At 35.4% G+C, this 13,450-nt stretch overlaps 1 protein-coding gene across 3 annotated transcripts in view; it reads right to left on the bottom strand.

Moving 5' to 3' along the window:
- The window catches only part of Hdac9 (histone deacetylase 9), a 662,331-nt gene that overhangs the window by 315,651 nt on the left and 333,230 nt on the right, over positions 1-13,450 (bottom strand). For all 3 annotated transcript variants that reach the window (XM_026407939.2, XM_026407971.2, XM_026408036.2), the window contains 2 exons: positions 10,956-11,166; positions 10,332-10,549 (listed from right to left, as the gene is read on the bottom strand). In XM_026407939.2, coding sequence (XP_026263724.1) covers positions 10,332-10,549; positions 10,956-11,166 — 429 coding nt within the window. The remainder of the gene's footprint in view (positions 1-10,331; positions 10,550-10,955; positions 11,167-13,450) is intronic.

Genomic DNA, 13,450 nt, shown 5'->3' with positions numbered 1-13,450 from the left:
GTCTAACACCTTCAAGTATTACAACTAAACTCTTCAGATTTTATCGATGCCTAATGGGGTTAGAGCAAATCACAACTTCAGTATTTTACCTTCCCAGTAGGCATCATATCTAAAGGCCATGTCATTAATCTTTGCTTATTAGAACTTTAAGCTCATCTCTATGAAACTTACATGGTTTAACACAAGTCTACAAGTCAATATAAGCGTAAGTGCCTTTAAATACAATATCCTTAAATTCTAGGATTTATTTTCTTCCACAGAAATCCTTCATAGTCCCCACAAATAGCTTCAGATATGAAATACCAAGTAAGTATAGGAATAGGTAAAGAGAAAATCTGCTTAGGACAGACATCTAATTTTCTGACATTGTCAAAATATCACTAAGCACACATGTTAGAATGTGATTATTAATCAACGCAAAATGACCTTTAACACAACTCACCCCTTCCTTATTTGGCCTCAGGTTTTAAGACAAGATTTTGATTCAGGCAATGGCAACTGCACAAGTTCATCATTTTTCTTTTCTTTTTTATTTTTTTTTTTGTGAAATAAATGTAATATTCTTCTTTGGGAAAATAAAACCTTTTTCTTAAGCTCCAAGGAAACTAGATTTAAAAATAATGATAAAATTCTGTCTCAAATTCACAAATAGATTAGGTATGTACCAACTGTTCTCAAAAACAACAGGCAGAACTTGGAGAGCTTTCAAATTGAGAGGTCTACTTAGAGGACTCCCGCCTTAAGCCAAAACATGTCATTTAAAACTTCTGTGCATTTTAGGAAAATAATCAGGGGAACCAAAATTAAATAACAAGAGAGGAAAGATTTTCTAAATATTGGTTCATTATTTACATAATTAAAAGTCTTAACTGGCAAACATCCTTTTTCTTACCAATACTGAAGAGGTATAAAATTAATCTAAGGACCAAGTGAATTTTTAATAAACATCTTTTTAACTCTAAATGTTTGTCCAAAACAATGCCTATAATGAAAATATTTCTCAAAACTTCCTAACATTTCAATAATTTAACTGTTTTCTTCCTGAAAGGAAATTCAAATATCTCTTCTCTCAGTTAGTTTGAGAAAGGTGTCCACCCACTCTTTCATTATGTCAACAATTACTTTTATTGAGCTCTTACTACATGCAAGGTCCTGAGGAGAGAACGGTTAATGAACCAAGATCCCAGCACTGAGAGACACAGAAAGGGAAAGGAACAGAGGAGTCCATGTGTCACAAAAGATGCAGGGGAGGGATAAGTATGCATGTCCGTTTTAGTTTAGATGGGCAATGAAGGCCCCTCTAAAGAGAGGAGGTTAGTGCTAAGACAGACAGACCCCCAATAACAAGCTCAAATCCTGAGAAGACTTGGAGGCTGAGCACTCCACACAGAACTGTGGCTGGAGCTAAGTAAAGGAGGGAAGAGGAGATGAGGGCAGTGAGAAGAAGGGGCAGGAGCCGGGTCATGACCGCTTGGAAGCCCACATTAATGTTTTTAGATTCTATCCTACATTCAGTAAGCCACAACTGGGGAGCATTAAGCAATACCATGACATGCTCTGATCTGCATTTTAAATAATCACCATGGCTGCTATGAAAGATTGAACTTAGGTAGGCAAAGTGCAAACAGGAAGGCTCGACTTTCAGAACATACACTCTTCAGCAAGAGAGTGTAGCCAGAGTTCTTAGGCGGTATTCTTTAGAACACAAATAAGCCGACTTCCTTTTTGTACGTCTTACATAATGGGATTTTTTTCCCCCTTGAAATCTTTCCGATCTTCGGTTGAGAGTACCTTGTTTTTCTTAAAAGTTTTCCTCCTGTGCTCCTTGAGGGTAAAAATTAAAGGGTTGGTGAGAAAAAGTATTTTCATTTTCTTTGCTTGGTGTTTTCTGAGTGACAGAACACTCAAAGAGATGTTTGAGTTCTGAGCAGACACCATCTCAAAGCCAGTGGTCCTTGGGTCACTCAACTGGAAGACCTCACCCTTTCTCCCTGAGGACCCATTCTTGGCTTTGGTAAACTGCAGAGTAATTTAAAGCTCTAGATGATAATTACACAGGGAAACAAGGGCTCAGTGTGGCTGGACCACTCAGTTTCTCAGAGAATGACAGAAATCTATTTTTTAAAAATTTGAACTCTTTCTATTTTTAAGAATAAACCAATCATTTGAAAGCTTTTTAAGCCACCAGGAAGGTCAAAGACAAAAGACCTGTTGATGGGCCCAGTCCATAGACTGCAGCTTATAAACTCTGAAAATAATCCCTAAGGTCACTTCTTGCTTGAGCATTCTATGATTTAGATCAGTTAGGGATGATATCTGTGTGCTCTTAAAATACAACTTCCTCCATACTTGTGATTTGTTTTATGTCAGAAATTCAACCACTTCGCCAGGAGTTGGGGGAAGGGTAGAAATCTACTACAAAGGAGCAGCATAAGGACATTTTAGAAGTTGAAGCAACTGTTCTATATCTTGAGTGAGATGATTGTATGATGATATACTTTTGTCAAAACTCACTGAACTGTACATCCAGAAGAATAAAGTTTACTGTGTGGAAATTATACTTGATAAAAAAATCCAATCACTAAATATATTACTGTTCCAAAAAGAAAATGAGCTCTGTTTCATGGTGAATACAGAAACACAGGAGAGAGTTGGAACAAGCTTCAGTGATTTGGTTTACAACAAAGCAACCTGATGCAATACTGAGGCAAGTGGGAAATGTGTGTCTTGAAAATTTTCTAGCACTTCCAGACAACATTTTTTTTTAATTGACAGAATAAGAAAAAACAGAACCACAAAGCTACAGAAGAATATGAATACTGTGATTTTGTTAGTGCTTACCAAGTTCATAAAGTACCTTCACATAATCCTCTCATGTAATTCTCACTTTGCTGATTTGAGAAATATTGGACAAACGTTGAATACCTTGATGCAAGTTGCAAAAGTAATAAGTAGTTGTTCCAGATCTCAGCAACTTCTTTTGGAAAAGATTAGCAAGCAATCCAGATTTTGCAGTTCACACTAGCTATGTTTTAGACACAGCCATCTTTGATAATAACTACCTGTTTGCAGGTCTGAGAGACAGAGAAAGAATCTGCCTTCGTCATTTTCATTTACAGTATGCAGCATAATGGTTGTTAACAAATAGATCTTTGTGGAACATCATCCATTTCTCTATGCTGGGATATTATTTTGTTGAAGTAAGTTTTTATTGCTGGTTGACAGAATTAAGTTAAAAGAAGACAATAACAGTAAGCTTAGGGTCTGGGATCACAGCTCTGGATGTAATTCTTCCTGAAGAAATGGGAATACTCTAGACCAGATGACATTAAGGTCATTATAATCCTTCAGATTTCCTAAGTATTTAGAGAAAGAGCTGAAAGACGCAGGAAGAAGAACTAAAATCAGGAACTTACAAACTACCAAAAGCCTTAACAAAGACAGTGCTACACACTGGTGGTTTTCATGTCCACAGATCACTTAGCTATATTAAAAATTCCTCAGTGAGACTTAATTATTTCATTCTGTCAAATAAAACTATTTGTCAAGGTTGGGAAACAATCAAATTATTTAGCTTCCCTCTTCCTTTGAACTCCATGGAATCAACATTAGTCAAAGTATTCATATGGTTTTATTCCCCAGATATTTTTTCTTTCCCCTATTTTCTTACCTCATAGTCCTGTCCAACTATTGTTTTTCTCATTCAATGAAAGCATCTCTGACTAGATTAACAGTGAAGAGTGAAAAGGAAAGGTCAAGGTCCCTCCCCTTGGTCTTCAAGTTGTAAGAGCAGCACTGGGAATGTTTATGAATGCTACACATTAATCCACTGAAATGGTCCTTTAGTTTCTTTTCCAAACAGGGGATTTCATCACATCCAATATAAAACAACAAGTCATTTTCTGTATATTATAAACCATCAGCTTGTAATTATATAGCAAAATGATTCTATATAAATTCTCTGTGGTGATGTAAGCTGGTACCGTAGCATAAGTGGATTTTTTTTAAAGCCCACTACATACCTATGAGGATCTATTTACATTGGGCTAATCAGGTCAAAATAGCATCTATGTATGTGAGGGTAAAGTCAAAGCTTCTTTTATAAACCTTCACAGATAGATAAATAATCTAGGAGGCTTTTTACTGTTATAAAACTAAAACTGCCTTTCAATGCTTGCTGAAGTTTCTGAACATGCTATCCATCTAATGGGCAAAACGTAATCCTAAATTGGTGATTAAAGACTCTGCATGGAAACAAGCTGTCAAATGAATGGAGAGAAATTAATCCTGACAACAGTAATGCCTACTTTCCTAAATGAAAGCCCTGTTCAAATTTCTACTCATCCATTTTTCAAGACTTAAAACAAAGCATGCTCCAACCACCCATAGATGACATGCCAACATTTGCATTTCAGTTGAACCTGATGAAATCAGTAAACTTCAGCTTCAGGCTTGCTGAACACTCACTCTTGTGAGTAGATGTTTGTCCAATCAAAAAAAAAAAAAAAAAGATTATGTGGCAACATACAAGAAAGGAACAAAATGTGATGTGGTTGTAGCTGGCCCTGTGGCTCTGCACTGCATGCACACTGCACCATTTGGAAAGCCCTGCAGTGGATCAGGATATCTGAATGTCCCACCGCCAAGCCCAAGTGCAAACTGCCAAGTGAGTAACTGGATGGAGGGCAAAGCATGGGAAGCTGGGAAACAGGGTAGAGAAAAGTGATTTCTTCATCCTGGCAAATCCAAAGAATTCACAATGATCATGATAAGATGGTCTTTCCTTTTTTATACATGTTTTCTTGCCTTGTTTTTAATTATGAGATCTGTACTTTGAACAGAATTAAAATTAGGAAAAGCTTATCTCCTGCTTGGTGACAAAAACAAGACTGAAATTACAGAAACAGGCGGTTAAGAACACAGACTTTTGTGCCATACAATCTATGTTGGAATTCCACCTCTGTCAACTGGTAGTTTTATCAACCAGATTAGTTTGCTTAGTTTAAGTCCTGTAAAATTCACATTCCGGAAATTAAAAAAAAAAAAGTGAATTGCTAAGGTTGAGGATACTATAGATACAGATGCTGCCCATGCTAGATCCTGCATAGAAAGGGATATGGTGTTATTTAAGTTCAACTAGTTGTCTTAAGGTATCTATGGAGAAGGTGCTAATGAAATTCACAAGGACACTAAGAGAAAGAGGGTAGCAAGAAAACAAAGATTGGTACATGTTCTTTATATAATTATGTTTAAAATTTTAATCCACACACAGGTAAGCCCTGGATAAAATCATATTTATTAGAATAAAGCTAATATAAAACATATACTTCTTGTTTTAGAATATAACGTATTACTGAAAAAAAATGTAAATGTTTGAGGCTTTATACACCTATAGAATTTGTTTCCTTGGCAATATATGTACTTTTTCCAATAATTCCCCAAATAATTCTATATTACAATGGACTTTGGGGAGATTTTAACAAGGAAACATACACAAGCAAGCTATGCTTATATGTGACTTCAGGCATGAAAGAATGTATTCTCCTGGGCTGTCATGGATAAATGGTGGTAGATGGGGAATGGGTTTGAATCATGAGAGGTTATGGAGAAAATCTACCATTGATGCTTTAAAATTATTCTAAAAGAAAGGAATAAAACATATACTACTTGAATAAAGGGTTGAAATCTCTCCCAAAACAACAAAACTAATGAAAGCTCCCCATTTACTCAGATCCAGCATTGAGCATAATCATATTCTGCCTTGGCTTGTCAGAAAACAACATCTACCTGTTTTAAGAGAGGCAACCCAGGACATCTGCTTGGCCTCCCATTTACCGGTCTTGTCTTAGATATATTTTTATTATGATAAAATAGTACTCATGTCAAAATGCCTAAGTATCATAGTAATAAATATATAATAAATACTTATATTTAGACTGAACCTTGACATATATAAGATATCATCTCATGATTTATGAGTGTTTTTAAAAAAGTGTTGGCTGATATCCAGTCATAGGAATGCGTAAGAAATTTATCACAGAGCTAGAAATAAAGGAGGAAAAAGAAAGTAAAAATGGAAAGAAGAAAAAAAATATAATAAGGACAATATAATCCAGAAAGGCAATTAAATAAATTTCTAATGTTATTTTGTAAAAGAAGTCAATTTCTTCCTCACACTGTCTATCTCAATACGAAGCAAGCCGTGCTGTTTACTTGAGTGGGCCACCCTGCACTCTGCTCTCTCCTCGAGGGCCCAGAATGTTGTTTACTTAGTGCCTGAAACAGTGTCTGCACAAAGTCAGAATTTGTGCAAAATAAGATTTTGCTGAATGACTGCACACACAAATGAGTATTTCAGTCAAATAAGTACGAAACAAAGACTTAAAATTTCTGCTCACATAGATGTGACCTGATGGAATATGAAAAACAAATATTAGAAAATTCTAGATAAAAGAGATACAAATTAATGCTACTCTATTAATACCATGACAAAGAAATAAAATTAAAAGAATAATGTTGTCATAAATGGGGGTGGGGGTGGGTAGTGTTTGCCAGAAATGAATTTAAAATACACTCTACAAAAATGTCTGAAGAGTTTGGAAAAGCTGCACATAATACCCAGATATTGATGTAGCTAGAGATGGTCCTTTTGTTTTGCAAGCAGTGATTAGAAAACTCTTTTAAAATCATGAATATGTCCAAGTAACTTTGGTGTGTTTTGTTTTAATCAGTCATAGTATTTATTATTTTACCAGAAAGTTAAATTGGTAATACTGAAACTTCAAGTGGGCTCAGGAGAAAATTACTAATATCCTATTTTTTGTTGTTTGTTTGCTCTTTTGTATTTTGGGGTGAAAATTCTATTTTATAAATGCTTTTTCTTCCAACAGGAAAGAAAAAATTCACTGGCAAAAAAAGCAACAGTCTTCTTTTGGTACTAGTATAAAGAAACTTCATTTTTTTAAAAAGCTTACCAAAATGTAAGTCATCACAGTATAAACATACCACATATTGGCAACAGAAATTGTTTAATGCATTTGTAAATTTTTAAAAATGTCTCAAAAAAAAAACAAAAGAAGAAATGTTTTAAGCCGCAATTTTCTTCCTGATTAAACTTTTCAAAACACTTTGAGTGAAAATGAGGTATTCACACTCATGAGCAGAGATAAATCATTCTGACATGATTTCCTCTGCAGTCAGCACTCTCCTTTCTAACATCCTGCATTATTTACTGGCAAATATAACTTTAAAAATACCGTATAAACCAACTGTAGGGATATTTCTGCTAAATTCTTGAACTCTTAGACCATAATTATGAGTCAAATAATCTTTAAATACACAAATATCCCATGTAATTATCATGAAAGTATAAGACCACAGGCAGCTAAATCATCTGTTAGGGTTACTAACATTTTCGTTATATAGATACATATGATAGATTCTTCAAAATTTAATGTTCATCATTTTATCAATGATGCTCCTAAAACTCTAGGTTTGCTTCTAATTCTTCTGAAGTTGATTAGCAACTCAATCACATCACTACAAATTTCACACAGAAAGGCCAACTGTATTCATCTGATGCTGGCTTACATATAAATCTACTTATATTTTTTTCTTTGTTCAAACTTCATTTCTTGCTTACCTATGTACTCAAAATAAGAACCAAAGAGAAGTTAAGAGAATAAAAGGAAAAGACATTTTGAATATGTCATGTGCATACCTACAGGTTCATGTGTGCCTATATTTCTTGCTATGGTAAGGATCTCATGAGTGATGGCCATACTTTCATGATGCCAACTATCTAAACTCCAGTTCTAATGGATTTAATAAAGATTCAAGCATGATAATGGAGGAAATGATGTGTATAAGATTCTGTGGTAATTGCTTACTAATCAGTATTCTAAATGGTTAGAGTACCCATGAATATATTTCTGTATGGAAACTTAGCTTTTGGCATTTACGTTATAGTCCTGACCCAGTGTGGAGTAAATGTCTTCATCATCCCAGGGAGGAAGATGAAGAGTGGAAATTCCCTTCTTGAAAGTTCTATTGATAATATTTAAAAATAGGACACAGGTCCAATATTTTCTTTAATAGATTCTTCTTTGTTTTCTTAGACAATCGAGGGCAGGTAAAATATTTTCAAAATCTGGAGAGTACCTGATGTGCACATGCCACTTGATTAAACATATGGAATACATACTTGGAGGAAAGCCAACTGGAGACCTGTGTGAGTAATCTAAACACCCAAGCTGAGAGGGGTTAACATATAAAGATCAGCTTTGTACTTTGAAGTTTTCTGGTCTTCATTTTGCCTAATTAAGACAAGATTTAATAATCAAACCACTGTACAAATAAGTACCTTAAAGTATAGGTTTGTTTCTAATTTTAGGAAGAATTCTTAACAGATTCCAAGGAATCAGCTCCACATGGGAAAAGTTTTCTGATAAGGCTTTCTTTTGTCATTGCTACAATGCAAATGCCTGCTTTTCATCTTAGTTTTATCCTGTGACTGGGGTTAGCATCCGCCTGTCAAAATCTCAAGTATGACACCAAGAAAGAAAGATACCATCTGAGCATTCCATCTGAGTCTGAAACTGTCATAATTCTAGGTTAAAATATATATATATATATACATACATACATACATACACACACACACATACATATATATATGCGCGTGTGTGAATATATATATGTATATTCTTAAAAGTATTCAATGTAGACTATGATTTCAAAGGGATCAATTTACCTAATTTATCTATAGCAGAATATATATATCCACATATTTGAAGGAAAGAGAATCACTCAAACACACATACACATACACATACACTTCAATACTAAGTTTTATAAATAAACCTAATCCCAGGTCAAAGGATTTTAAGGCAAAAAGCAGAATTCCTAACATTCCCTCCCACATAAGTTTCTTGCAGTAGACACTCAACAATTTTCAACAATACCTAGTAATTTTGCATTGTGCTGAGAAACCACAAAACAAATAACAAACCTAACTACCATAATAGAGCAAACATATCTTCAAGTTGATGGGCATTACGCCATTAAGCAGGAAAAGAAGCTGGCTCTCTCTGGAGGAGATTGATTTTATACAAAATTATTTGACAAATTTAGACAGTCACAATTTTAAAAAGCATTCAACTGATGACACAGAGTCTGCAAAGCACAGTGAAAGAAGGTGGAAAGATAGTTGGCCTTGCTAGCCATCCCCACTCCCAACACTCTAATCCCACATATTGCACACACCATCTTTGAAAGCAGCAAAGTGCTTGGCTGGAAGAATTTTATTTTCAGTTCTACACTCTGCAGCCCATGTTCCCACACCATGGCTCCCTTGGTAAGATGGAGGCTCAAAAGAAGAGAAAACGTCAGCAATATTATCAATAGAGTCAGCACAATCTCTTTTCCTATTGTCATTAGAAAGATAATGAGACCTTTTCCCATGAAGGTTTACTGTTTTGCTTTGCTTGTTTTTTATATCACAATACAACAATGCATTTGCTAAGCCAGGTTGTAGTTATTGTCTACCAGTAAACAGGGTCTCACTTTTCAACATAATCCCTCTGAAACATACTTGTAGATGACATGGCACAGAAGAGAGGGAAAGATCATTTTGCATACAAATTTGTAGAACATGCTTTACTGCTCTGGCAGGTATCATACTGTAATCACTGTTTTTGTTGTTGTTGTTGTTTGTTTGTTTGTTTGTTTTTTGTAGTTGCTTCAGCAGGAGAGCTCCTAAGCATTTGGAAGGACATAGACATCCACTGTCCATTTCAGCCACAGTAGGGCCACCAGAAAGAAATTATTATAAGTTTCTGAGAAACTGATTCAAATGCTATTTGGAATGAAGTGGGACATACTAAAATATAACCATAAACTACATGCATCCAACTTGCTAAGCAATACCTTAGTGGCCAATCTTGCCTATCTGCCATCACCTGTGCAAACTTTTTGACTTGTCAATCCATGTATGCAACTCTGCTTCAAGTCCTTTTTACAAAAATAAGGGCTTCATGCACATGTGCCTGGATGTGCTTGTATATTACAACAGGCATTCAATCATAAAATATCTTGCTAATCTATTATCTTGATTTTTCTACCTATCTCCCACGAATGTAACAATGGTGACAACACTGGTATTGTGATGACATTTGTGAGCCCATATAACTGGGCTAAGACAGTAGTTTCCTTTCTCCTGTAACTGATTCCAAAATTCTCCTCTTAGATACCCGTATCAGTAACAGAACCCCAATTTCCAAACCAATATTACAATATTGGTTACAATATTCTGGCTTGATTTGCAGGCTTACTTTGTTCATGTGGATCTGCTGCTGGTATTGTTTCTGCTTCTCCAGGAATTGCTGGTGTTGCTGCTGAATGACCAGCTGAGCCAATGTGCTCTGAGGCAAAGGTGCCGACTGGGTTCGATTCAGGGGTCTGTGACGGGGTAGTTTGTGGGTACCTCTAATACCAGGTGAAATTCTCTCTTTCGTTGCCAAGGGAGACTGAGGATGTAAGGGAACTCCACCTGAAAAACAATTATTTATATGTGTGAGTGAGTGTATGTGCGTTTATGTATGCCTATATATAGATGTATTCACCTGTAATTTTAGGGAAAGGTAAGAAGCCATGTGCCAGGCAAGCCTCTGAAGAAGTCTAGGCCAGGTGGTGGAACAGGAATGTGTCTGACCAGGTGACTCAAGTAGGCTAGCCTGGTATGTATCAAGATTAAATGAGGGGAGTTCTCTCCCCACCCACACCTGACAGATCTAGAGGAATAAATAAAGGATCATAGCTTTTCCCGTGGTACCAGGTGCCAGGGAGATCCTTGTATGGCACAGTAAATCTTTATTAGGGCCTTGAGACATTATACTGGATCACCGATGAAATAAAAGTCCTGACATGACCTGTGAATGGTGCCATTATTAAATTACCAGTCACAAGAAGCTTTTGTTGCCGCATTTGTTCTTTCAATAATAAATGCTGCAGGAGAGCCTGGTGGCTGCTGTTGGGCTTCCCCTCTAAAGCCACGTGAGGATGGCTTGAAGATGCCGGGACGCTGCCCCCATACTGCCCAGGCAAAGGAACACCTTGCCTGAGCGTCTGTGTCTCACACTTCTGCTTTTCTTTGAGCGAATTCGAAGCCTGTGTGAAGAAATAACAAAGATATTAATCCTCTTTCATCCATGTGGGTCACCAGGTCTCTCCATCAGTAGATGAGTTTCTTATTCTATAAAAATGAAGACCATATCCAATGGCTGAGTCAGGGACAGGGGTAACAGTATGACTTTAAACTAACCAAATTAACAAATAACAAATAAAAATAGGTTTGAAGCACTGTAAAGTATTTAGTAACTGGGCATCTGTACAGAATCTTCAAAAGTTTTTTTAAAATATTAACAACAAAGCAAGATACAGAATTTTAGATGGGAAAAACAGGTTCAAGAGGTCTACTGTACACCATGGTGATTATGGTTATATTAATAAAAATATACTTGAAAATTGTGCAGTGTGGATGATAAGTGTTTTTAACACAAAAAAGTAAGGTAATATATATCTTAAGTAGCTTGATTAAGCAAATTTGATTATACATACACATGAAAACACCATGTAAGCCAGGCACAGTGGCATATGCTTATGATCCCAGAGAGGCTGAGTCAAGAGGATTGGGAGTTCAAAGCCAGCCCCAGCAACAGTGAGGCACTAAGCAACTCAGTGAGACCCTCTCTCTGAATAAAATACAAAATAGGGATGGGGATGAGGCTCAGTGGCTTGAGTGCCCTTGAGTTCAATCCCTGGTACCCCCCCCCAAAAAAAAACCATCATGTAAATCATGAATATATATAATTTTATGTAACTCATATGCAGATATAATGTTTCTGTCAAAAGACAAATAAGTACTAATTTCAGACTTAATAAGTACACAGTTTACTTCTGAAAGATTTTAAAATCTGCTGCTTAAATAAGAGCTATGCTGAAAACATAAAATTTATTTGACTAGTTAAAGACTATATCATAGGGAAAAAAGAAAGCAGTCCAAAGAGAAAGCAGTTTCAAGCAAAAATACCAATTGACTCTTTCTCTGCATGTCCTCTAATAATTTCACAGAACTGTAAGTTTCCAATATTCAATTTTTAAAATGAAATTCTTAAAATAACTCAATGAAAGGAGGTACAAAATATGCAGGAATTTGATTTAAACATGTATTTTCTATTAATTCATAACAGATCCCAAATCTATAAATATTAAAAATGACACTCCATATACTCTTGTATAATAAAGTAAACTACAAGTGAAATCAGATATCAAATAAAAAAATTGAAATGTATGATAACACGGTAATAAGGCAATAATAATCATATCATCAATAGCAATAATGAATTATCCTATTCAAAGAATTTAATGAATGGTGGTCATTTTGGTATTACAAAAGCAGAAGTCTAATACCTCAAAATTATGTGGCATGTTTCTTTTCAAAACTCATGTTTCATCTTTCAAAATTGCTGTGCACCAGGGAAGCAAAGCAATTTTCAGTGAGGGAGAAATTAAAGGACAAAGAGGTAAATGGTTTGTCTGAGTCACAGAGCTCGTCAATGCAATGTTTAATCTAGAAGTGATGCCTGGTCCTGGCCTCCTTTCCTTAAAATTTCCCACAATTCAGTGGGGAAATGGAATATTAGAGAGATCCCTTTGCCAGAGCAATGTTAAGCTTGAGAAATTAATTGTGATTGCCTCATCCACACCAAAATGCAAGAAAAAAAAAAACATGAAACTTTAATCCAAACCACATTGGTTTATTCATTCAATGGTACCAAATTGCATTACCATCGAAACATTAAATGGTCTGGCTTTAGTACTTGGTCCTTTGGGAAAAAAATCTCCCCTGACCACATTAAAAGTGGTACATGTAAAAAGGTGAATGTGTAACTGATGTGATTCTGCAATCTGTATTTGGGGTAAAAATGGGAGTTCATAACTCACTTGAAACTAATGTCTGAAATATGATATGTCAAGAGCCGTGTAAGGTTTTGAACAACCAATAAAAAAAAAAAATAAATAAATAAATAAATAAATAAATAAATAAATAAATAAATAAAAGTGGTACATGTGTGAATTATCAAGGAGGAGCAGCTTAGACCATTCAAACAGCAATGGCGGCAAAACACCTCTGCATGTGTCAGACACAAGAAATTTGGGGGTTAGTGTTTACTTATCATTAGAAGAGATGGGAAAAATAGGAATAGAAGAAAAATAAGTTTTAATATGCAAGGATTTGAAAATATTATCCATGAACATTTACTTCCTTCTAATTCCATTTTTCTTTTCACTAGACCCAATTATTTACAAATGCTTCACATGGAATTTCAAGGGTATAGCTGAATTCAGGATTTTCAAGCCTTGTTCTTTCATCCATAGAAATAAAACAACA

The sequence above is a fragment of the Urocitellus parryii genome, chromosome 3 (genome assembly GCF_045843805.1).
Source record: "Urocitellus parryii isolate mUroPar1 chromosome 3, mUroPar1.hap1, whole genome shotgun sequence".
Taxonomy (NCBI): domain Eukaryota; kingdom Metazoa; phylum Chordata; class Mammalia; order Rodentia; family Sciuridae; genus Urocitellus; species Urocitellus parryii.
This window is presented reverse-complemented; position numbering and strand designations above follow the sequence as displayed.